General features: G+C 44.5%; 1 protein-coding gene across 4 annotated transcripts; it reads right to left on the bottom strand.

The window, feature by feature from the left end:
* Positions 1–1,721: 1,721 nt before the first annotated feature.
* On the bottom strand, positions 1,722–24,386 carry LOC120512882 (multidrug resistance-associated protein 6-like). Of its 4 annotated transcripts, none has more exons than XM_039731667.1 (31): positions 24,051–24,386; positions 23,362–23,538; positions 23,038–23,163; positions 22,292–22,429; positions 21,922–22,047; positions 21,280–21,341; positions 20,369–20,500; positions 19,824–20,036; positions 18,813–18,990; positions 18,236–18,397; positions 16,709–16,801; positions 16,107–16,310; positions 15,613–15,759; positions 14,808–14,895; positions 14,441–14,510; positions 13,680–13,806; positions 13,053–13,229; positions 12,434–12,601; positions 11,252–11,435; positions 10,761–10,824; positions 10,172–10,289; positions 9,375–9,582; positions 8,356–8,666; positions 7,493–7,692; positions 7,260–7,386; positions 6,604–6,705; positions 5,725–5,871; positions 5,112–5,270; positions 4,712–4,878; positions 4,081–4,275; positions 1,722–3,551 (listed from the first exon to the last, which is right to left on the bottom strand). In XM_039731667.1, exons 1-31 carry the CDS (start codon positions 24,102–24,104, stop codon positions 3,443–3,445), a joined length of 4,533 nt encoding a protein of 1,510 aa, XP_039587601.1. In that variant the 5' UTR covers positions 24,105–24,386; the 3' UTR covers positions 1,722–3,442. The 4 variants fall into 4 exon arrangements, 2 of the variants coding, with proteins under 2 accessions (XP_039587601.1, XP_039587600.1); XM_039731666.1 differs by having other exon boundaries at positions 11,252–11,438; positions 24,051–24,382; XR_005630151.1 differs by lacking the exon at positions 4,712–4,878 and having other exon boundaries at positions 11,252–11,438.
* Positions 24,387–24,712: the final 326 nt, after the last annotated feature.

Raw genomic sequence — 24,712 nt, 5'->3', positions numbered from 1 at the left:
CAATGCAAATATTTGCAAAGAACTTGCAGTAAAAAATTGTTTGAAAGAAAATGTGTTATTTCTTGCCTTGTGTTTGACAAAGGTTTTGCTTTGTCAGTTCAGCTTTTTGCCTTGAGAGCAGAAATTATTGGTCCTGCTTAGACTGATAATTCTGCTTGTCCTGATGTCTGGGCTTGTTGGGGTGGTGGGTAGGAAGCCATGAGTGTAGATAGCTGTGCTGCAGTAGGGCTGCATTGTTTTGTGGTGACAGTGAAGGCTCAGCAGAGCAGGAGCCACAGTGCTGTGGACCTTTGTCACCCCCAGTGGTGCCCATGGCCTGTCTGCCACATCTCCTGAGCTTCCTGTGGGTTTTCTCTGAGGAAATGGAACGAGCAGGGGCTGCCTGGGGAGTTTGGGGATGAGCTGTGAGTTAGTTTTCAAATCCCCAAGCACTGGTGCAGCACTGTGGTGGACAGAAGGGTGGAATGCTTGGAGCACATGGTTTATAGGGGCAGAGCAGGGGCTCTGTGCTGAGGGCTGGGCTGGTGTTGTACACTAAGGTGGAGATGGAGCTCCCTGCAGAGACCTAGGGGAGCAACTGTCCATGCCACTGAGACCCTTTCCTGCTTGGGAACAGTCATCCTGCAGGAACACTTTGTGATCCTCCTCTTCCACCCCATCCTTGGAGAGCCCTGGCAAGGAAGAGGGAAAGGAGCTGCTGTACAGTTGAATTTACTGTATCTCACTTCAGTGCACATTGATATATCTTGGCTGACATTATTACTGCAAGGTGGAAGATTTCTCCTATCTGGAAAAGTTGATTCTGCCAAAAAAACAGCTCAGAATTTTTAGAAGACCTGCAAAACCCACCCTAATTAATGTATGTGATGAGAGTTACTTCTGTAAGTGTTCCCAGTCCTGACCCACAGGAAGATCCTTTTGCAGAGTGACAGTGGTGTGGCACAGCAACAAGTGTGCTTTGGGTCACTGACACCTTTAACATTTTGGCATTCCCCTGTGTCTTGTGACCATCTGGGGCACTGGGAATGTGACTTGCACAGTACATGTATGGCCTGAACTTGGTATAAATCAGTGCATGACACCTTTGATTTATCTTCTGGCTTTAGCAGTTTCAGTATTGCCTTAAACTTGGAATCATGGCACAAGGATTTTCTAAGGTAGCATTTCTCTCCTACATGGTATCTCCAAATGTTAACTCTTTTATACATTTTGCTTTAACCAACTTCCAGATAACTTCTGTGAGACTTGAGCTCCAGATTCATCACAGTATTTGGACATAGCCCTGGGGACTCCAGCACGTCTGAAACATGATGGATTTTTCATACATAATTTGGGGAATTGCTTTTCTTTTGCCTTTGCAGCACAACTTGATGTGTAAAGCTGATGATATTTTTGCTTGCTCTTACTTTGGGTTGGCTGACAGCAAAACTGTGCCCTTTCAAAGGTTACCAGTGTGAAAGTGTTTTCATTATTGTCTCTTGTTGCCTTCCTCTTCGTTACTGACTTAGGAACAGAAAATGAGCATTTAAAGTTGTTTCTATTGGAGACTATGGAATGCTAAAAGGTATCTATTTCAGAATTACCCAGCAACGTGGGCAGTTCTGTTCCTCTTTGCCTTAGTTAAAAAGGAAAAAAGTTAAAAATAAAAAATAATTTTTATTTCAGTATTTCTAAATGCTCCTGATTTTGAGATCCATTGATAAACCTTTGGAGTGGGCTGACAGCAAAACTGTGCCCTTTCAAAGGTTACCAGTGTGAAAGTATGTTTTCATTAATGTCTCTTGTTGCCTTCCTTCTCTGTTACCCATTTAGGAACAGAAAATGAGCAATTAAAGATATTTATGTTGGAGATTATGGAATGCTATAAGGTATCTGTTTCAGAATTGCCCAGTAACGTGGGCAATTCTGTTCCTCTTTGCCTTAGTTAAAAGGAAAAATTTTTATTTTTCATCTCAGTATTTCTAAATGCTCCTGGTTTTGAGATCCACTCTTAACTTGTATCTGGGTTTGGAATTGTTTTGTCTGTGCCCTCAAGTATGAGACTGGAGGAAGTAGAGGGAAGATCATTCTCTCCTGGTACCTGAGCACCAGCAGGCATTGGACCTCGATACCTTGGGCACTTGACCAGCAGGAACTCTGAACTGTCCTTGACTTGGGTGCAGAAGCTGTTGGAGAAGGAACTGCTGGGTTTTGCCAGTCTGGGTTCATTCTTGCAGCTGGAACTCTCCTATCCCCTCCCCACTGCCCCTTTCTGTGTTATATTTGCTCTAGTTTATTGAAGAGACCTATTTAAATACTTGATTCTATTTTTATTTCAGCTCTCTAGAAAATGGGATGCTTTAACAAAAGTCACAGTAAAGAGCAGTATCTCTCAGTGTGTATTGGACTGTCACATTGTCATTCTGTGATTCCTGAGGAGTCCTGGGGACAGCTCTGGCTGCAGACACTGTGGGAAGCCCAGGAAGCTTTTGCTTCTGTTTTGGTTTGTTAAAGCAACGCCTGACAGGTGACCATGCCAGAGGCTCTGCAGCACCAGGGTGGAACATGCAAGAGTCAACTTGCACTCAGGAGGAAAACAAGGGATGAACATCAGGTCAACAGGTGAGATCCTGCCGCTTTCCCCGTGTGCTGCAGGGATCAGAGAGGAGGGCACTTCCAACCATGCAAATTCCTTGTGGCCAAATTCAGTTTGGAAGAGTTGGTGTCAATGTTTGGACCTGCCCTGCTGTGAGCACTTGGCAGTGGGAATGCTCCAAGCCCTGGGCAGGAGTGCTGGATGCTCTGCTGCCACTCCCAGCCACGGTCCTGTCCTGCCCTGCTGAGCCCCTGCTGGAGCTGGCTCTGCTCCTGCAGAGGGAGGGGGTGCACTGATCCCCAGCTGTGACAACAGACAGCCTGTGCTCCTGCTAGGTGGCATCCTGCCTCCTCTTCCCTCCTGCCCCAGTGTTTGTGCAGTGCCTGGGTGAGCAGCCCTTAAGACATTGACAAAATATTTGTTCTGCCTGGAGCTTAGCATCAATTGCAAACAGTTAAGTTTCCTTGCTACCAGTTGAATTCTTCCTTGCTGTACATAAAAATCTTTTAAAAATAATCTGTGTAATCTTGAAGTATGATGGATATTTGGGTTCCATTTACAGTATAAATTAGGAATGCTGTGGTCTTTCTCTTCTGACTTGTTTGCTTTTACACCAGAAAAGTATTTAAGTCCTGACTGGCTTGTTTTCAGCAATCAAGTGAGGTTTTGGTATCTGGAAACATAATGAAAGTGGAATTGCTGAGTTTCCTATGGAAATAACATGTATCCCAGGTTACCCCTTTCCATCTACTCACTGCAGTTTTGGCTCAAACAAGCTTTGGTTGAGTGTCAGGCATTTTAGAGAGAAACCAAAATAACTCAATTATGAGGTCAATTACTCCTGATGGTGGTGGTGCTATGGCTGAGTCATGCAAGGCCTGATTCTTCCATCAGTCTGTAGAACAGTCCCTTCTGAGCTATTAAGTGTTCTGGAGTATCAAATTCTGCTATCCGGCCATTTTCCAAGACTAAAATCCTGTGAACATTAAAAGAAGTGTAAGTTTGGGATTATACCAGCACCTATAATAAACCTACTAATTTCTACTTAGTTTTAAAATGAGTTTCAGTACTTGCTGGTTATTCAGCCAAGCTTTCCAACAGCTTTTCAGCTGGGAAACAGTGCTGGGATAGAAAGGGTTTCTGATGAGTGTTCCAAGTGCTGAGTTTGGGAGGAGGGGTTTTTGCAGCTGAGACTGGAGTGAGATTTGTGATATTGGGTGTTTTAGTGTCACAACTCTCAGGTGACCAAGGAGCTGTAGTCATGGTTTTGCTGTCAGTGAGGGGGAGAGGGCTGTGACACAGCAGGAAAGCCACCATGTGGGAGCAAAGGATCTCTGATTAACCTGCTGGTGTCCTGCTGCTTTAAGAGAGATCCTCCAAACTCTAAAGCAAAGCTTGGAGGTTTAAACAGGCACAGGACAGCAATGGAGTTGCTGTTCAGCACCACGGTGGGGTGTCAGCCCCAGCAGCTGCCCGAGTGCTCCCCTGCTCAGAGATGTCCTTACCTGTCACAGTCCAGCACGGTGCTCACCCGGTGAGCGATCGTCAGCACGGTGCTGTCTCTGAACTGAGTCCTCAGCATGGACTGAATCTGGACGTCAGTCTCTAAATCCACTGCTGCTGTGGCCTCATCCAGAACGAGGATTTTGGCTTTCTGCAGGAGTGCTCTGGCCAGGCAAACCAGCTGTTTCTGACCAGTACTGTAAGTAAGAAGAGGGATGGTAAACTGAAGCCAGTAGTCACTTTTCCTTGGGGTCAGAAGAGATGATTCATTTGAAATCAATAATGAAAAGGTGATTGTTCCCTTTCTCTGAAAGGGTGATTGAGGCTGGTGGCACTGCAGGTAGGTAACAGCATGAAACAGCCTGAGGAAGGGAGGGGAAGGTATTGCTATGGCACCCAGAAGAACTGCACTTGGAACAGACTGCAGGGTTTTAGGTACTGCACAAATGCAAACTACCACAATGATTAAGTCTGAAAGGTCTTCCTTAGCCTCTTAGGGTTTGATTTCATGCTGCTAAACAGGACAGTAGTGCAGCAATTTTTAAGGAATTAGCCTCCTTATCCAACCAGCTCTGTTCTTCTAGCCCAGGGGCTGGCACTGCCCTGTCACTGTCTTTCTGCACATAAAGGTACCTTAGGTTTTCCCCTTGGTCAGTGCACTTATATTCCAGCTGCTCTGGCAAATCTGCAACAAAGTTCTTGAGCTGAGTCAGTTCCAAAGCTGTCCAGATGTCTGCATCAGTGTATTGGTTTAATGGGTCGAGATTCATTCTTAGGGAGCCAGAAAACAAAACTGGATCCTGAGCACAGAGACAGTACAAACAACTCCTGAAATGAATTATAAAAATGAGCTCTTGGGTCCTCCCTGCTGGGTGGGAATCTCTGGCTAATGTCATTGAATAGCAGATGAACACAACATAGAGGCCGTTTCCAATTTGGAGATTGCTCAATGTCCCTCCTCTCACAGAATCTTTAAGAACCCTTCCCAGGTGTTCAAGACACTGCTCAAGGATTTTGGAAATGAGATTCATACCTGGGGAATGACAGTGATCTTGGTTCTGAGGTCATGGAGACCTAGCTGGGCAATGTCCTGTCCATCAATGAGGATGGCTCCTTCTGCAGCTTCCACCAGTCGCAGCAAGCCCACAGCAAGGCTGGATTTCCCAGCTCCTGTTCTGCCAGTTATGCCAATCTGAAAAGTGCAATGGGAGGACTTTGGTTTTGATCTTGATTCTTTTCTCACAGGTGGACAAACATGTCATGTAGTTCCTCTTGGCCTTTTGATGGGAGACAGCTTTGCACAGATCAGATCTTTAGGGCTGTTTGTGATTCATATGGTCTGGCAATACTTTCTTCAAATGGAAGCATTTATAGCTCACAATTGTTTTGTATGAAAAGGAATCACAAAAGCCTTTGAAGGGAAGAATAATTACAAGACTTAGCAGTTCGAACAGGGCCTTGATGTGGAACTAGACTGAAAAAGTGCAATTCCTTTGCTCTAACAAGCTGGACAAAGTGTGCAGTGTGGAAGATGGGCTCCTGCTTTCTGCAGCTGCCAGGCTGCTGTAGCTGGGTGCAGGCAGGGGCTGGGTGCCCTGGATCTGGTCAGTGCCCAGCACTGCTCACACTGCTGGAGTGGTTTTTACCTTCTCATGCCCATTGATGGTCACAGTGACACGCCTCAGTGCTAACTCCAAACCTGGCCTGTAGCAAAGGCTGTAGTTTCTAAATTCAATCCTTCCCTCAGTGGGCCAAACTTGCCCTTGAAGTTTGCCATTCAGAGTCCAGGGTGCCTGAAGAGATGGAAGCAAACAGCAGTGTTGAAGGCTGACTTAAATTACCCAGTCAAGTGGCAATACTGGAATGGGGAGTTCATGAAGACACCTGTGCCAACTGCCCCCCAATCTCTTTGCAGCTTCCAAACCAGAAAAAGGCCTCTAAGTTTCATACTGCAGATGTTGTTTTTACTTTATCCAAAGATACTGGTCAGATTTTCTTTACTGAAAATGGAGATGAACATTTGCTTGCATGTCAGAGTTCTGACATTGAGTGGTTCAGTAACAAAAATTTATATGCCCCTATAAACAGGACTGTGAAAGCCTCCTCTCCCTGGGCAGCATATGGAGATATAATTTTAATGATTACAGAACAAAAATTACTGCACTGGAGACTTTCAGGAGTTAAAAGGCTATCTAGGAGCCACTACTTATCAGTGAGTTGCATCTGAAGTCACATAATAAATACTCCAAATATGGGCAAGAAATGTCTCATTCCACGAGTGTTAACAAGTGAAGCTATTTTAATGGCAATCCAGTGCATAACTGTCTCAAGGAAATAATGATCAGAGGTTATAAAACAAGTCTAGTCAGTTGGATAAACCCCAAATGCTGCAGTTCTTTAAAGGAAACATGACTGGCCTTTTAGAAGGGAAAACTAGAGGTTTTTCAGCTGGAACTGAAAAGTTACTCATTGAGTTTGCAAAGATGTTCAGCCCCTTCTGGTAAGGTCAACAGTGGATTAGCTACCTCCTTAGGAGTCCTCAGGTATTCTCTCAGTCTCTCCACAGAAACAATGTTGTTCTCTACTTCTGTCCAGGAGCGAACCATCCAGTTCAGAACACCAGTTATCTGCACAGTGGAAAAGAAACATTGGGGCAGATAAAATGAGCCCTGACCTCTGCTCAGGAGATACCTGGTACTTTGTCTTAGTGTTTATTTCTAAGGATCTCCTCATCAGCTAATTATATCAGAAATTAGCATCATAAATCCTTAAAATGCTAAAGTGAAGGCCAGGTCCTACCATAGCCTGTTCGGCATGTTAATAGAGAATTAAATGCTATTGACTTGGATTCTAAAAGATGGTGTAGCTATTTCTTAGGCTCTTGTGCAACTAGTCTACAGGCAGGTAAGACAGGCTCTGAAGACCTTGCTTCAGCTGCCCAGGGCTTGCTTTGACTTATATCTTGAGTTCAGGTGCAGGAAGAAGAAGATGGCCCATACATGTGTTTATGAGGTTCTTGCCCTAAGGGGCCATGTGCTCCAGATGCTCTGGATTTCAGCAATGACAGCAGGATTTGGTAGGAAAAGGCATCTAAAAAGGCACAGAAATAGTTCATAACAGAAATTAAAATGCAGCTGCTTTTGATAAAGGCAAGCATAGTATTATTTCCCCACTGGGTTACCTGGAGGGCACAGGAAAGGGAGAAGCCAGCAGTTCCTGGGCTGAGCTGTGTCCTGCCCACAGCTGCAAACAGGGCTGCAAACAGCACGACGCCATTGCCCAGGAACTCCAGGTTTGTAGCAAGCCACCTGCAGGAGGAGGGGGGCACACAGCTGTTGCTGGGTGCCCTCTCCCTTTCTCCCAAAACATGATTACTTTACAGAACACTCATGGAGCTGCTGGGCAGATTTGTACCTGTCAGCAACAGCTCCAGGGAAGCAAATTCGCTGGTTCTCATCCACTAGGAAATTGCTCTTTGAAATAAACCTCTGCTGGTCTTTGTGAGCACGGATCACGCTGCTGCCTTGGAAGGTTTCTGAGATGTGGGAGTAGATGGGTGACCTGCTGGCAGCCTCCATGCGCCTCAGCTGGCAGGAGGTGCTGACATAGAAGTGCTGGTACAAGGGGAAAGCAAGGGAGAGTCATTAGAAGGCTCATGCCTCTACAGAAGTACTCCAGAGGAAATTTGGGAAGGCCTCAACAAGTGCAATACTATGTACTATCCTCATGTTACAAAACCTTGGGTGCATGTAGGAGCTGCCCCTAAAAGATGAGGCAGTGTTCCTACCTCTGTTATGTCCTGTCTTTATCAGGAATAACCCTGTGGTTGGGGCAAAGGAGCCAGGGTGTTGTGAACCCACAAAACCTCTACAGAGCTTCTCCTGCAGCTGAGCCCTTTGCTCTATGGAGAACAGAGATGTTCCTGCCCCTCCCTAATGCTCAGTCTTGGCAATTAAAAAGTAGTGTAGGAATTCTGCTGAAAGGAAAAATGCTCTTGGTCTTCATGTGATTCACACTAATGGAGGTGAGGGATATAGCCCAGGTAGGATTTCTTTTAGACATGAGAAAAACACAATCTTGTTTGTGAGGGCTCTGGGGTGCTTTGGAAGGCTGAGGTGATGTGGGAAAGGGACTGACATTACTCTTGCTCAGAAGCAACTTGAGATGATGCAACTGATTTCTGCATGCCTTCACTCCCAAGAAATGGAAGGAGGCTTTCTGCAGGGCCATGGCTGTGCTGCTCAGCCTCTCCTGTGTGTGTACCTGTGGGCTCCTACCTGAAATGCTGCATAAAGAACAGTCAAGGGCACTATGGCCATTGCTGCCCATGGTGTAGCCACCACAATCACCAGATAGATCTCCAGTAAGTTGAACAAGAATCCCAGCATGGACTTGAGCTTGTCAGGGATGACAGAATCCACAGCATCCATGTCTCTGGAGAAGCGGTTCAGCAGGTGTCCAGTGGGTGTTTGCTCAAAGAAGAGCATTGGGGATCTCATGACATTGCTCAGCAGCTGCAGGAAGAGCTGGTGTGAGGCTAACACGCCCCCCAGCAGCACTGCTGCTGTGCAGGCAAACCTGCCAAGGGCTGTAAGAGAAAAGAAATTATTATTACTAGGTCTGAACAAACCCACCTTGGAGTTCTCCTTAGCAAGATGGTGGTTTCCAGTTACTCCTGTGAATGCTGCACCAGTGTGCATTCAGGAAGGTGCAACAGGAATTAAACCTCACTTTAGCAGGAATCAAATCAAGCCTCAGAGTTGTAAGGTAAGCTGCCCTTTGTGTAGGGTAGTTACCAAGTGGCCAAAGACCTATGCCAGCTTGATTGGGGGGCATGGATTCAGGAACTTAAACATGCAGGACAAATTATTCATTCATCACAAAATAAGCTTGACTGGGATTACTTTAAATTGCTCAGTGATATTTTTTCTTTTTAAATAGTGACCAGAAGAATGGTGGCTATTTAAAAAGAAAAATATAAAGAAATGTAGAAGTCCACAAGTTTCTCTTCTTTTCTCTCTCTTTGGTGTGACATAAGCCAAGATTTCATTCAGTGTAGCAGTGTGGGGAGGCAGCAATTCAGCATGGAGAAGAGCCCTCACTTGAACTTTAATATGATTAATTTATGCTGGAAGGATGAAAAGAGATAAAAGATGAAAAGAGCTTTAGGGCTGGGGCCAAAAGCTCAGGAAGCTGAAAGCCCAAGGGTACACACTTGTTTATATTCTGAGAGCACGTCCTGCATATGGGACAGGGAGGTGGGAATACAGAGAATTAGGGAGCAACTTCAACACACCTTGAACCACTCCTAAAGCACCGAAGACTCCAAGTCTGAGCTCTGTGTGCTGCTGTGTCCCGTTGTGCACGGGGTCATCTGCCCAGAGGCTGAGCCAGTAGCCCCGGGAGAAGGCCACGGCCTGCTGGCAGGCGAAGGACAGGAGCACGTACGCAGCCAGCGCCCGGCCTGCCGCCTGCAGGTAGGCTCCGTACACCCCAGCCCTCACCTGCAGACACACGTGGGCACAAAGAGGAGGAGAGGAGGTTGTTAGCTAAAAAAAAAGCAGCTCTGAAGCAAGGAGTGATTTATAATGGGATTTCTCAGTGATATGTCACAGTCACAGCAACCGTGTTGATTCTTGTTTTTCTCATGGATGAATAATGAAGGCATAGTTAAAGAAATGACTAATGAATGATTATTATCAATGGATGAATCTTATGCAATAGGCTCATGTTACTTCTGGAATACATGTAAGGCTTTCTTTATGTCAGGCAGTGGTTTTCCTGTGTGCTGGTGTGAGACAGAACTGTCATGTCTCCTGATCGTGTGGCCTACTGATCAGGAGAGGTGAGGAGATCCCAGTCTGGATTGAGCTGGGGTTCCATAAAGAACAAGCTGCCTCTTTTGGAGTTTCTGACTTCTTGCTCTCATTTCTTAGTACAGTATGTCCTTGTCTCAGTTACAGGGCACACTTGTACAGCTCAGCTGACTGCCCTGGCTCTGGTCTAGCTGAGGCAGGGAGCTGGCCTGCCTGCCATGGGTGTGTTATCCACAAGGAATGCGTCCTTGCCTCTACAGGAAGGTGCTGTGCTTACCCTGCCGTGCTGAGTTCTCTCTGCCTTGGTTAATGCTCCACTGGTGGCTGCAGCACTGGTGCAGTGTGGGCTCCCAGGAATGGTCTCCCTTCCCACAGCAGATTTTACTGAATGACCACTTCATGAAGAAAACAAAAATCCTTTCAATTTTCAGCCACCCATCCACACTTAAATCCATGTCTATTTTGAAGGCTGCAGTTTTCAGGCTCCTCCAGAGTGTCCCCAGCCACTGTCCATGTTTGTCACAAGGACTGGGCTCTGTCAAGCCACTGAGCAGCAGAAAAAAAGCATTCACTCTAAGGATGGTTTGGGATCAGCCTGACCTTACAACCCCACAGGGAAGTGACCAGCAACCAAATGTATCAAGGAGCCTGTCCCTGAGCTCTGTCCTGCCTCCTTGTGAAACACAGAAGTCAACTTCCACATTCAAGAGCAGGTATTTACCTTCTCTTGAGTTTTGCTTGTTTGCTCTTGTTATTTATTTACAGATCAATCCCAAACCTGTATCATACTCAGTAAGAGCCTCTGTGTAGGCTTATATGGGCTTTTGGAGTAAATTCTTCAGTATCTGAGACTGCTTTAAGCTTACCTGAGGGGTTTCTCCTGAGATGGACCATTTCCAGTGGTGACAGTGCCTTTAGTGTCTCCCATAGCTGTGAAATAACAGTATTTTTTTCTAAATGTTTTAGAGTCCTGTTTTGTCTTATACAGCCTTTGAAATACTGGTAATATATTGAGGTAAGATTAATTAAAAAATTGTTTCTAAAGGTAGAAATATCAAGGTGAGGCTTGAAGAATAGCACATACAGTGAGTAATAGTTTATTATTAGATTTACTAATAGACTAAATTTACTATTTACTATTAGTTTAGTAATAGATTATTGTCTACTAATATGGATTCAAGAGCCAGTTTTGAGGTGATGAGTCAGCTGATTTGACAGCCATATTTTTCCCCACACAAAGCAACACCTTACTGTGATTGGATCTCAGCTTTAAATGTCCATAATATAACAGATGTTATATGAAGGGAACAATTGACTGATTAACCTAGGAAGAATGATTCCAACCTCTCTGGGTTACCTGCAAAACCACCAGGTGGCTTCTCTTCTGCAGTAATGTGTGAATGAAGAAAATCTGCAAAGGCTCCATTTCTCTGTAGAAGTTCTTGGTAGGAACCAGTTTCTGAGATCATTCCATCCACCAGAAAAACAATGTTGTCCACTTGAGGCAGAATGTTGATTGTGTGAGTCACCAGCACACGAGTCTGCTTGAATAAAGAAGGAGCAGTCACAATTGTTCTGCTGTCTGGTATCAGTATTTCAGGATCAAATTTAGGCCTCAAAAAATCATCAGCCTGAATGGAATTAAAGGGTATTTCCTTTTATTCACATTTCTGAGCATTTTTGCACAGATAATTGGAGGAAATGATGTAAGAAAAGTAATTTTTCCCTAGATAAATTGGCATTCTGCATTTCTAATATACAGTCAAGCCCTTTGAGTACACCTTATGTCTGATACATTGTTCTTAGGAAGTCATTCTGTTTCAATACAATAATTATATTCTGATACTTGCAACCAATCTCATGGAGAGAAAGGTATTTATAATTATATATGTTTGTTTTAATTGGACTTTGTAATGCAAGAAACTGCCTTCTTCCAGTTTCCCTTCTATAATGTGAAACTGACTCAAGTGTTTCTAGGCAATTTCTAGTATGAATCCAAAGAGCTGCCCTAGCATTCCTTCTCATGTAACCATGCTAATTATCCGAATAGCTTGACAGCAGAGGAATACCAAGGAAAAACAAAACACAACCAATGCAAAAAGAATGGAGAAGTGTTTAAGTGATGAACATTTGGGTGATGAGAAGTGTAAATGTGCCCCTGAACTATTCAAAAATAATGACGGTGATAGAATTTGGAAGAGATCAGGCAGCTCCTCTGAATTGTGCTAGAATTTAATCTCAAAAGGAGGGAAGGATGTCCACAGAAGACCAAAGAACTGTAAACTTGCTGTGAAAGTAAGGCTGGCACTAGGCATGTGGTTTGCATGAGGATGAAGACAGCCTTCCTTCTCCTAAATGAGATGCCCTGCAGTATTTGCAGATGCTGTGTGGCCTGCAGAGGTTCCCCAGTTTCCCTGCTGCCACTGCAAAAAAGCGTTTGTGAGTTTGATAAACAGCAACCTGCCCTACTGGAAACGTTTTGGGGGCTCTGCTAATCAGAGCCATTGTGCAGTTGTTTATAGTTCAGGTTCATACACACCTTGTCCTTCAGTAAACCATTGGGTCCAAGAACATGTTCAAAAATGTGCTGCCCAACGTGGGCATCAACAGCTGACAGGGGATCGTCGAGCAGGTAAATCGAAGCCTTCTGGTACACGGCCCGAGCAAGGTTCACTCTCTGCTTCTGCCCTCCAGACAGATTGATTCCCTGGAAAATGTACTGACTCTGTTCATTTCAAAGCTACAGCATATTTCCCAACTGCTGGCTTACTTTTATACTGATGTTTTATGACTTCCTTATTTTTAAATCAGTTCACCTCCCTCCCTCCCTCCAAATAGGGTTCTTGCAGAGGCAGAGTCTCTTGAACAACTCTTTCCTGCAAAAGAGCACCCAAGAATAACCTAGATGTGTTGATTTTTCTCTTAAACATCTCTCATTTCTCTGGTTAGGCTGTTAGAAGTGAGCTTAAATTAAATAAAATCATGGCCTAACTTACCAGAAATTCCTGAGCACCTGCCTCTTATGAGTTTAGGGTTTTTTGTGTTTTCATTACATCTCCCAAAGTTGTAGTTACTCGGGGATAGATGTTTTAAGCAGGACACCTGAAGTTGTAGCTACTGAGGGAAAAGTTGGCCAAAACATAAACCCAAGGCAGTACCTTTTCTCCTATTTCACTCTTCTGCCCTGCAGGAAAGGTCTCCAAATCAGGGTGCAGTGCACAAGCCTCTGTCACTCTATTGAACCAGGTTTCATCCATCTCCTTCCCAAACAGAATATTATCTTCTACTGAAGCATTTAGAACCCAGGCTTGCTGGGGGACATAAGCTGCAGTGTCCTATGAAAGTGGAAGAATGTTAGCAAACTTTTCCATAAGGTCAACTTGACACTGTGAGAACCCATCTTTGAAGAAAAGCTCTCCCAGTTGTGGAAATCTGGAATGATCATCAGCACTGACAATTCTCAGAAGGCTTTGAAAAATATGAGTGCACTGCTATTACCTTACAGGGGAGTGAATAGAGGTGCAAGTACAGGATGCAATTTACCAGGATGACACTTCAGCTCACTGTCAGAGGGAGAAATAGAACTGGATCATTGAAGTATTGTTCCAGTTCCTGTTCACAAAGTTCAGGCTCATCTGAGAAGTCTGCAGCACTTTCAGGTAACTAAATGTGGACTGATACATACAGCCTGTGTTAAAATTCATCAGGTAACTGATGCTGTGGTTCCTACCTTACAGTTTCTGAAAACAGCCCAATTAGAAGCAAATGCTGAGGGGAAAATTCACCTTGATGGTCACGCAGCCCTCGGTGGCCTCCAGCTCGCCCAGCACCGCTGCCAGCAGGGAGGACTTGCCAGCACTCACCTGGCCAACCACAGCCAGCAGAGAGCCCTGGGGCACGCTGAGCTCTATGCTGGGGGAAAAGATCAGTCTCTTGGCACATTTTAGATACACTTTCTGAAAGCAAATAATTGTACTTATTATCAAAATTCTTGACATTGTTGGGCACATATTGAGTAAATCTCCTAATTTCATCCCTTCAGACACCTCAACCAGAGAGTCTTCACCCACATCCCCATCTGATTTTCATACCCAGATCCTCACTCTGGAGATAGGCTAGCCCAAAGCACTGGATGTAGAACACTCCTGAACATCAAAACTTTTCAAAGCTCTTCTTTTCTAAAATGTCAATTCCTTTTGCAATAAGCATGTAGTGATGTCATATACAGTGTCTGCATTCCATCTGTTCTACTTTTTTGCCTCATATCACTGTAATTTCATATTTGGCAAGAAAACTGTATAAAGAAAACAGCCCCCATACAATAAGGCAACATCCAGATACAGGCACCTTCCCATTTATGTGCTCCTCAACATAAAAGCAAAATTATATTTTATCTGATTTTATAATTTTCAGAGTTCAACAATAAATATGAAGCCTCTGGATATTCCCAGGTTCCACTTAGGCCTTCAGGCCTTAGTCCATCCAAGATCCACCCTGACCTACAGTATTGAGGGATGACTAAGGGAAGACTAAGGGAAGTCTGTACCTTCTAAGACAAGGAGAAGTTTCTTTGCTCCAGCAAAAAGTCCCATTTCTTATGGTGATACTTGCCTGTACTAAAACATGAAGAGAGACAGACCACTTGTAAATGCAGAGACAGCTACAGAAATGTCCCAATTTATGTGATTTTATGTTTCAGTGTGTATTAATGTTACACAAAATCAACCTTTACTATGAAAAGAAGGGGTATATCACCAGATTACATTTCATTGTTAGAAATAATGAGGCCAGAGAGATAAAGTGACAGTAAGGGGCAAATATTTTTCTCTTGGCTATGGTAGACACCCTGAGTAGAAGCTGAACAATGGAAATTATTCCTCTTTTAAGACAAAAGGGCTAACATAAAAGCTCACCACTGCCAGAAGTGTTTCTGCTTGAGCTCTCAGGATTCAGTTCTTCCAGATTCAAAAAAGTTGCTAAACGGTTCAAGGAAACTTTGGCCTGAAATGAAGCAGCACACAGAAGAAAATAAGATTTAGAGTAGAAAGGGAGCAAAAACCCAAAGTGAAGACTCAGTCTGAAGACCCACTTAGAATAGTGACTAGTGCTATGCTGCAGATGCTACAGCTTAGATGGCCAAAGGCAGCTCTTCTTTATGTTACCTGACTTTATTTCCAGTTAGCTTACCAAAACCTCCATATCCTTCCCTGTGCTTTTGGTTCAGCAGTGAAATTGGCACTTTTTCGTCCTATTCTTCCTGCAATCTTTCCAGTGATTGCTTTTGTACATGAAAATCTGTGACAGTATTAGAGTGTAAGAGGAAAATGAATTTCCTAATTTCTTACTGAACAGTGAATTGCTTTTTTTTCTCTGGCCTGGACCAGCAGAGTCTCCCCTATGGAGATTTTGTTCCACCTGTTCTGATTTCTGTGATTAAAAACAGAACTGGAAGCCCCTCTAAGGTCTAATGGTGCTTGTGCTGAGCTACAAAAGACTTATGAGTAATTCTTGTTGACTATTTTGTCAATATAAAGGAGCCTTTCAGAAAAGCAATGCCACAAAGTACGTTAGCTGCAAGCCCTTGCACGTCACCATTTCACAGTGGCAATTAAATAGCTGATGTGCAGAGCCCTAAGAAACCCCTACCTTTACCTGTTAATGGAGATATGTAAAAAACCCCTAATGGTCAAAGGAAGAGGAACAGGGCCTGCAGTTAACCTGGACAGCAGTGTTGATGGAGAAGGGCAGGAAGGAGTGGGCAGTGTTGAGGATGTTGATCAGTGTCAAGGACACAAAGGCCTTCTCAGCATCCAGCACGTGTGTGTTGTCCACCAGGGTGTAAACAGCAAACATGACAAATGCGATCTGAAAGGGAGCAAAGGACAAGCAAACCACTTGCTTCAGAATGGTTCAAGGGTGACAGGCCCTCCAAGACTCTGGGACCCATTGGGTTAAATCCAGGCTATCCTCTCTAGGTGCCTGTCCTGCAGGCACCACAGGCAAAGGTCTGGCATGTTGGTGACAGAATTAATTTTGATCACTGGATGTTCGCTCTGCTTTAAGGAGGTTTTGGTGCAGCAGCCACAGCAACTCCTGTGACCTCCAGGCAGATATAATCTTTAGCTGTCCATAGGAAAAATCTGTCCAGGCAGGAGTACAAAGGAAAAGGGAAGTAACAGCATATGTTTCATGTAGGAAGGTGATCCACTCACCAGGAAAGTTGATGAATGGAAGGAAACTAGGGATGCTGAGAAGAGAATCTGAGATTTTTTTAAGGCCTGAAGTTCTTGCTTTCGGATTCCAAATACTTTCTCCATGAAGGTTTTCTCCCAGCCATACAGTTTGATTACTTTAATGTTACTGAGAATTTCATTGGTGAGTTTGGCCCTCTCATCCTTATGTTTCATCTGGGCTTCCTGTAATAAATGTTTGAGTTTTATGATTTAATAGGTTTAATATTTAATTGTGCAATTATTCTGAAGAAAAATACCTTATTCCTGCCTTCAAGTCCTGAATAAATTTCCCTGCAGTTGATCTGTGTATACTGTTTTGCTTAAGATTCTTCTAGCTGGGAAATATTTTACTTTTCATCTTCAGAGCTTTATTTTTACTGGCAATACATAAAAACAACAGAAAAGTAGGGCAAACATAGTAAAAAGGCTGAACATGGAAAAGCTTACTCTAAATTTCAAGAAATTTTGCAGGCTTCAAATCCTCCTATGTTACTTCAGACTTCATGTCATGGTAAGCATGAATAAATATAAGTAATCACATCACTCAGTAAACCACTTCATTTTTATGAAGCAAAATGTACCTGAAACTGACTCCTCTTCTTGGTGATCACAAAATTCAGAGGCAAAAGAAAAAGAAATACAGCAATTGCAGTCAAGGCAGATGGCCCTAGAAGCTGCCAGGAGAGAAAAGAAAAGAGAAGGAACTTCTGGTGATGACTATGCAAGACTGCTTTTCGTTCCCTTGCTTACCTTCCCTCTTAGTTGAACTTTTGCATAACAACCCTTTGGCTAAGCCTTTACTGTAATCTTGCCTTTGCCTTTCCAGGGAGTTGTGCTCCTAAGCACTGTGGATTGTTAACTCTCCAAGCCGGATAACTCCTGTCATCAGGCTGTGCTGAATTTATTTGCTCCCTTGTTAGGAACTAGATCGGAGCTGAAGGCGATCCAGAGGCACGCTGGCAATTCAAGCCATTCCCGGCTCTTCTCCTCCATCCCTGGATGCGTTCAGAAGGACATCTTGTGGCTGCCCTGAGTAAGTGACCCCAGACAACACCAGATGTTCCTTCAAAACAAACCCAAACCCTCAACCAAGTATTCTTGCAGCATAAATAGCCCAACTTGTCTGCATGAGGTGAAATTGTGGCATTATCCTGTGCCATTATCTTGAGACAGCTCTCGGACCCCAGGGCTCATAACAATTATGTATCAACACTTGTTTTTTATGGGTTAGTTACATCTCCCTAGGGATGGTTGGAGTGGGGCATAACACACAGAGTTACAGTACTGTCTGCACAAATGGTCTGTGAGCAACAGCAAAGGAAGTGCAATTATGCTCCAACCACATTCAACTTGTTAAAGTCATTAGGAAAGGGATGATGAGTTCACAACTGTCTGTACCAGGGCTACTGATTTTCACAGTCACAGCGTCCTGCTAGGCATGAGGCACAGTCCATCCTGGGTAGTAAAGGAAGGCCTCTGGAAAGCTCCTGTGAATCACCTGTCTCTATACTGCTCAGAAAACACCATACATTGATTAAAAATTTATCTTTTAGATTACCATCCATTATTTATAATCCAGGTTTTGCTCTCTCCTTGCTGATGTCCTTGATACCTATGAAATTCAAAGTATCCAATACTCTTTCTGGATGGCATGTAACTTTGCTTCAAGCTCTTTCACTGATCAGGCTTCAGGATGAAGTATGTCAAGTTGCTATTTCAGACCATTCCCCATTATGTTCTGGGACTGTGCCAAGGAGCTGGAACTGGACTTTCAGCCTAAACCGGGTCACCACCTTTTGGTTGTAAAGAGAGGTGACAGGAAAATCTGAAGCAGAAGTTCATCAGTCAGCTCACAATAACCATACTCACAGACTCCTAAAAGAGACTGAATGCTGAATACACAGGTGAGAAGATAAACTGAAGGATCAGACAAGGATTCTGTATCAATAAAAATATCTTTCAGAAAGAAAAGTGAATCCACTGTGCTACAGAGCTAAGAAAAATATGGCAATTTCATGTCATTCAAACTAGTAAGTATAATTTTGAAACCTCATTTTTCCTTTGATATTTAGAATAGAAAGGAATTGATAAATAGTGTCATATATTACCTGCCACAAGAAGACAAAGCAGATGATAATCCGAATAGGAGCCAGCCAGGTCCCATTAAAATAGATAATCAGATCCATTAGCTTTTGCACATCAACAGATACCAGATTAACAATTTCACCTGTGGTTGCTGCTTTCCTTGAGGCACTTGACATAACCAGGATCTAGACAGAGCAGAGAAGAAAGAAAAGATATTATCAAACAATAGCTTTGGTCCAAAAGTCAAACATCATTCTTTTCCTCACAGAGAACAAAGAATGAGAAAAATGTCAATTCCCAGGTATTGAAAGCATGCTGCTACCTGGGCCATGTGACTTCACTTCAAGATGAAGCATTTACTCCTTTTCCCCAGCCATCATCTACAGCATAAGGTGATTTTTGCTCTTTCCTTTTCTTGGCTTTTCCTTCATAGGGAACCTCTAAAAAATGTACCTGCCATGTACTGCTCAGAGATGAATCTACATCCTAAAACTACTTTCTAATGACATCTCCCCTGATATTGCTATGGACAATGTACATCATTACTGCTAAGGCAGGGCTAGAATAAAAGCACAGCTAAAAAAGGAGCTGCAGCCTCACCTTCCTGTACACAAGGCCTGTTAGTGCAGTTCTCAGCCTCAGCCCCAGCACAAGGCACATGTACATGTAGCGCTGCTCAAACAGAGTCTGCAGACAGCCCAGCAGGAAAATGCTGAAGGCATAGAAGTAGCCAAGCCAGCTCGGGGCTGCCTGATCTTCAATGAACTTCAGGAAAAGGCTGCAAGACAGAAGCCAAATGTTACTGAATCTACACAGTACTGATGAAATATCACACACACAAAAATAAACTGGCAGAAATACTGGTGATTTTTCTGTATTCTCTCTGGCTGAGGATTATCAGTGAATAGCAGAAAAATTGGAACATATAACATCCTGATTTTTGAAATTTAACCACTCATAGTTTTGAAGCAATCTCTCATCTCAGCATCCTTTCTGGGTAGACCTCATTTTCAGTGTTAAGGATGGCTCCTGATTTGCATGAATTTGTCAGAAATATGCAAAGTGCTAGCTGTAACCTTAGGGAGTCACTGACATTTCCAGAACTTCTTCTAATCTCAGTGACTAAGACAGAATTTTTGCCCATGAAAATATAATGTAATGCAGGTTGGCGTTGTACCAACAGAACACAAAGCATTTTATCAACTAACAAAGCTATTTAAGATGTGTAGGATGCACAGCTGTGCTCTTTATTAGCCAGGGAACATAGAGCCTTAAGACTACAGGAAGTAGCAAGTGATGTGATATACAGAACCATCAAATAACTCCTGTTCTGGTGATGTTGTCAGATGGCTTGGTGCATCCTGTCCTTCCCACTGCTGGAGCACAGCAGTGCAGACAGTGTGCACAGCTTCACACAGTGGCTTTGTGTCTTCTCCTCCTGACTTGACAGTGGGTTTAGCACAAATGACACCTGAGCTCCCTTCATCAGCAAGAGAAAATTTCAAAAGGTCATTGTTTGTATGTCTGCAGGTGCTGACATACACATCTCTGAGCTCATACACACAGCAATCCTGTACATGGGACAGAAATACATCTTAAATGTGCACATACCTCAGTACCTTCGGGGTGGAGAACAAGAAGACATCACAGATAACTAAGCAGACCGTGCTGAGAAGGAAGTAAGTTCCAAACATGCTCCAAAACATTCTCAGTAAGGGCCCGATCTGACTGTGCTTTGATTGTAGTAGAGCCTCTGTCTCTTCAGCTTCTGCTATACCAGTTTCAGCTTTCTGACCCTTTTTAAATGTGGCAGACTCCATTTTCCTGAAGGAAGAAACAATGAGAAAGTTACCTACAACTGGAGAAAGCTTGGGAATTTTGTATCTTCAAAAAATCACTAAATAGCTCACACTGGGTCTCACACCATGCCCAGTATTAAAAGCTCATCAAAAACTGACCTCTCTCATGGAAAGTTAGGTCAGTGCTTCCAGGAGTGGAAGGATGCTCTCCAGCAGATGTTCTCCAGCAGATTTTAACACTTAAAATCAGATTTTGCACAAAGGGACTCACACAGCAGTACCTGTGAGTGCATTTGCTTAGATCATCTAGAACTGCCCAGCTGAGCCCATGATGTGCTCTCCAAATCAAATACTCACTTCTGGGTTCTGCTGCGACAGTTCTTCCACTCTCTTTCTGCCCTGGCAACAATTTCCTCAGAGGAGTCCTGTTTCCTCACTGGCCACAAGTCATCCACACCCAAGGCCTGCTGAGAGCCCTTCCAGAGGAGCCTGGAGGATACAGACTGCAGTCAGGGGAGCACAGCAGGATCTGTGCTCTGTGTGACTCTTTCAGAACACAGGGGCATCAAGGCAGTGCAGCACAGAGAGCACACAGCACTCACATCCCAACACCACTCAGGACTGTCCTGTCCCACAACAAACACGAATGTCAGAACAGCAGCTTTGCTTTGAATCCCTAGGCTATCTTCTGTCAGCACAATGGGGATTTGGAAGTCAGCTCTAACTTCTAGTCCACACTGAGAGTCTTGGGTAGTGGAGTGGAAAGTTCAGTTTAAATCTCCCTGGGCCTCCTGAAAGGCAGATGAGACCTGATCACAGTGGACTTTAAGGAATGTAATTTATTTCCTTCCGAATACTCAGCAGCACACTGGGCCTATGCCCTGTTCCCTGTCTTCCCCTTTCCCAGCAGTTGTGACAGCAAGGTCAGGCAGGCAGAGAGGGTTGTGCTTGGTGTACAATTATCTTTTGAGATTGATGAGATCTATTTCAAGATTGGGAGGGCACTGGAGGGGTAGTTGGGAGGCAGAATTATCTAGAATCACAAATTTGCATTTTAATCTATTTTGAGAAAAGTAAATTAAATTTCTATAATTTGATATTGTGAGAATACCTCACAAGAGAAATAATTTAAAGAAATAAATTAAATTTTCACTCCATAAGCTAACTCAGGGCTATTTCCCACTGGCTACCACCTACACCCTCTCTGATCTCTGATGCTGCTGTTTTTTTCTGCTATTGTAGCAAAACCACATCTTCTGTTTTCTTACCCAGAGAACCACCAGTATGTGATTTTGGAAAGAAAAGAGCTGCTGGCTTCTGGGCACTGATTCTGATGGGAGAGAAAACACGTGTGATATTTATATACAAAAGGAAGAAAGGGCATGTGTCAGATGAATATAGTTCTCTTCTGTGCTTCCCCAGGAAAAGCAATCAGAGTTATCCCCCTCCCCATTCTTTGAACCAGAGCAAGTGCATTGAGCCTCCAATGGGATTGGAAAATTTTTAAGAATTTGACTTTGCATAGTGTCTCAGATGGAAGAACAAAGAATATAATTTTTTCATACCCAAATACATTTATTTTCTTAAGCACAGAGCTTTTCCATACTCATATCACCAACAGAGTACTGCAGCACAGGAGAGCAGCACCAGGGGAAGCAATAGAAGCTCTAACAACTGGTTTCAGTGACAAGACACATGAGTATGGATAGGCTTTTAGTTGAAAAGCTTACAGAGAGAGACAGAGCCCTGTTATCCCAAATTCTGCCAGTTACCTTTTAAAACTGTCAGCTTCTTTACAGAATGATGCATCTTACATCACCCAGATACTCATGTGTCTGTGTATCCCCATACATTTAAAATCCTGTTTCAGCAATGAAGCAAAGCATTAGAAAAAGCTACCTTATACTTACAGGACTGTTGTCAGCTTTAGAGAAGAAGGGAGGGTGATCAACTAAGCAGAATAACACAAGTTCTCCTAGCACCAGGCCAGTGTAAAGGTAAGCTGTAACATGGTGGAAATGGTCTTGCAGGAAGCCCTAAGGAACAGAATACTGGTGAAAATGAGGTAAGAACCTTCATGTTTAACCAGCAGAGAAAGAGCTTCTCATGTTCTACCTCTGCAAACATCCACCACAAACATAAAGTGTCATGAACCATTTTTCTCATCACATATTTTAAAAGAGGAATTTGATTCTCCCCCTTGCAGTCAGTAAGACAAAACCAGCCCTGTTGTTTAGAGACGTTGTAGTCTGCACATTAAAGGTATGTGATCTCACTTACTCTTTCCAGAGCATGCTGAATTTTGGAACTAAGGATCACAAGTGCAGCCACAAATGAGAGCAGCCAGTAAATCAATAGGACCCCTGAAGACTGGATGCCCATCATTCTTTCTGCTTGGGTAAGGAACAAGGCAAGGACCTGTGAGGAAGTACAGATTTGTCCAAATAAATACCTGGTAATGGAATGCCAAACATTATTATCAAATTAATGACTACAATAGAGAAAAATCAGTTAGCTTCTTGCCCAAACATTTCAAGATGTTCAGAGTTGAAGTATTGTTCCTAAGAGGCTAACACTGAAAAGCTTTGTGTGCAATTTTGCACTCAAGAATGTCTACAGAGAAGGCAAGTAATAAAATTACAATTGGGCCAACAGGCTGGAAGGACTGAGGCTATGAAGGTGCAATGACAGAAGGGGGAATAGGCACTGATTTATTGAACAGAAATCACATTTCACTCTAAACCATATCAAATCCCATGCTGTGGTTCTGAGAAATGAAATCTTGTCTCATTGTTGTGAGACCTCTTTCTAAACCTTACTGACACCTCAGCTCCTGCCAGGTATGCTCTGCCCACAGGGTCTGCTCCAATTCCAACCCCCAGCAGCAAGGCACAAAGTGCATCCCCAGCCTTCTACTCCCCATCAGCCAAATTTGTGCTCAGAGACAGCAAGAACCATGGGAAAGACAAGCTCTGTCCCAGGAGGGCTAAGCCTGGCCATCTGCAGACAGTCAAGGGAGGAATTACCATTGTGATTCCCACCAGAGCAGGGCTAATGAAGAGTGCTGGGGGCCTTGGGATTCCTTGGCTTTTCTCCCACACCATGAAGAAGACATTAGAAAAACACAATATTACCAGGATGAATCCAAGGACCTGGGCAGAGACAGAAAACACACACTGGAATGAACTGAAATGCTGGGACAATCTACCAAACTGTATGATCCAAGCTGCCTGGGCAGCAAAAAAAACCTGCAGAGATGGATCATCAGGAAAGAATTAATAATTTAGGAAAGTTAAGCTCTGCATCGAAGTTGAGATAATTTAGGACCAAACCCTGTGCTTTACCCTTACCATTTTAGCTTTGAAGATGTGGGACATCCTGATGTAGCCTTTGTTTCTGTGTCGAAGGTACCAGTAATAGAAGGGAAAACAGATCCAAAGATAGGCACAAGGGATCCAGGCAATGATGGAGCTCTCGAAGCACCAGGTCCCTCCTGGGATGTTTGTATGCCATGTCTGGTTCCAGTCCTGAAACAATGCAGAAGTGAAGGACATGATGCAGAGCAAGGCTGGGGACAGGAGTCTCATGACAGAAAGAGGAAGGAGATAATGACTCGCAAACTATTAGGGGAGTTCATCAGCCTTGGGGATGGAAACCCACGCGAGTCCGGACTGATGGACTCACTAGAGCCCTTTCAGAGGTATCTCTGTAGTGGGTCCGGGCTGGGTCCTCACTCGCAGCTCAGCACATTTACTGCAGCTGAGCGGTCTGTTCGGCCGTGGGGCGAACACCGTCCCGGGGAGGCAAAGTCCGCTCCGCAGCCGCCCTGACGGAAACACGGCCGCCCTCATGGCGGAGCGTGGGCCCTCCCTCAGTGCCGCACCCGCTCCGGCCCCGCGGGGCTCGGGGGCCGCCCGGTGCCGCGGCCGCATCCCTTCATCCCCTCATCCCTTCAGCCCTTCATCCCTTCATCCCCTCGTCCCTTCATCCCCTCGTCCCTTCATCCCCTCGTCCCCTCATCCCCTCACCGCTCACTCACCCGGGGCGCGGCGGGGCCGTCCCGGGGCCCGCACAGCGCACTGCCCGCACCCATGGGCGCTCCGCCCGGGAGCCTCGGCCCGGGAGCCTCGGCCGGTGCCCGGCAGCGTTTCCTGGCCGGGCAGAGCTCCGGTCCCGCCGGCTGCCCGGAGCCCCGTCCGGCCGCGCTGGGCCCCGTCCCGCTGCGGCCAAAGTCCGGCCACGGCAGCAGCAGCAGCAGCGCTCCCGGAGCCCCCGGGACTGTCGATTGTAGGAGCTCTCTAAGCACAGACACAGAGTGTATTTTAGAAATGATTGTGTTTACTCTTTCCACAAATTCAGCACGCCAAGGGGGTAACACACTGTATTTTTTAATACAGTGAAATTTACATGAACACGCCCACCTAAGACATTCTCCACCTACCTGATGCATATTTATAGAAATGACACATGACTTTACGCAGTGCTTGAAACACAAAGTTGTTTTCTTTATTGAAAATAATTTATTTTGTCGAAGTGACCTAGCACAAGCTACGTCTGCAAGGGGTGCGAAGGGGCAGCCGGGGACGGATAATCCCAGTTGGGGGCATCACTGGGATGGGATCGGAGCCGGGATAGGGATCGGGATCGGGATCGGGGCCGGGATCGGGATCGGGATCGGGATCGGGATCGGGATAGGGATCG

Source organism: Passer montanus, unplaced genomic scaffold (genome assembly GCF_014805655.1).
Source record: "Passer montanus isolate IOZ18808 unplaced genomic scaffold, ASM1480565v1 scaffold8, whole genome shotgun sequence".
NCBI lineage: Eukaryota > Metazoa > Chordata > Aves > Passeriformes > Passeridae > Passer > Passer montanus.
The sequence above is the reverse complement of the archived record's forward strand: the minus strand, read 5'-3'. Positions and strand labels throughout refer to the sequence as shown.

What these genes read in the sequence shown, in the direction of transcription:
- LOC120512882 (XM_039731666.1), bottom strand. Translation starts at nt 24,104, where the DNA reads ATGGGTGCGGGCAGTGCGCTGTGCGGGCCCCGGGACGGCCCCGCCGCG. An exon ending in TCCACCCCGAAGGTACTGAG is followed by an intron (nt 18,991 to 19,823) that starts GTATGTGCACAT and finishes TCTGTCTTGCAG; the next exon opens with CCTTTTCCTGAAGTTCATTG. An exon ending in GCCACCTGGTGGTTTTGCAG is followed by an intron (nt 10,825 to 11,251) that starts GTAACCCAGAGA and finishes GTTATTTCACAG; the next exon opens with CTATGGGAGACACTAAAGGC.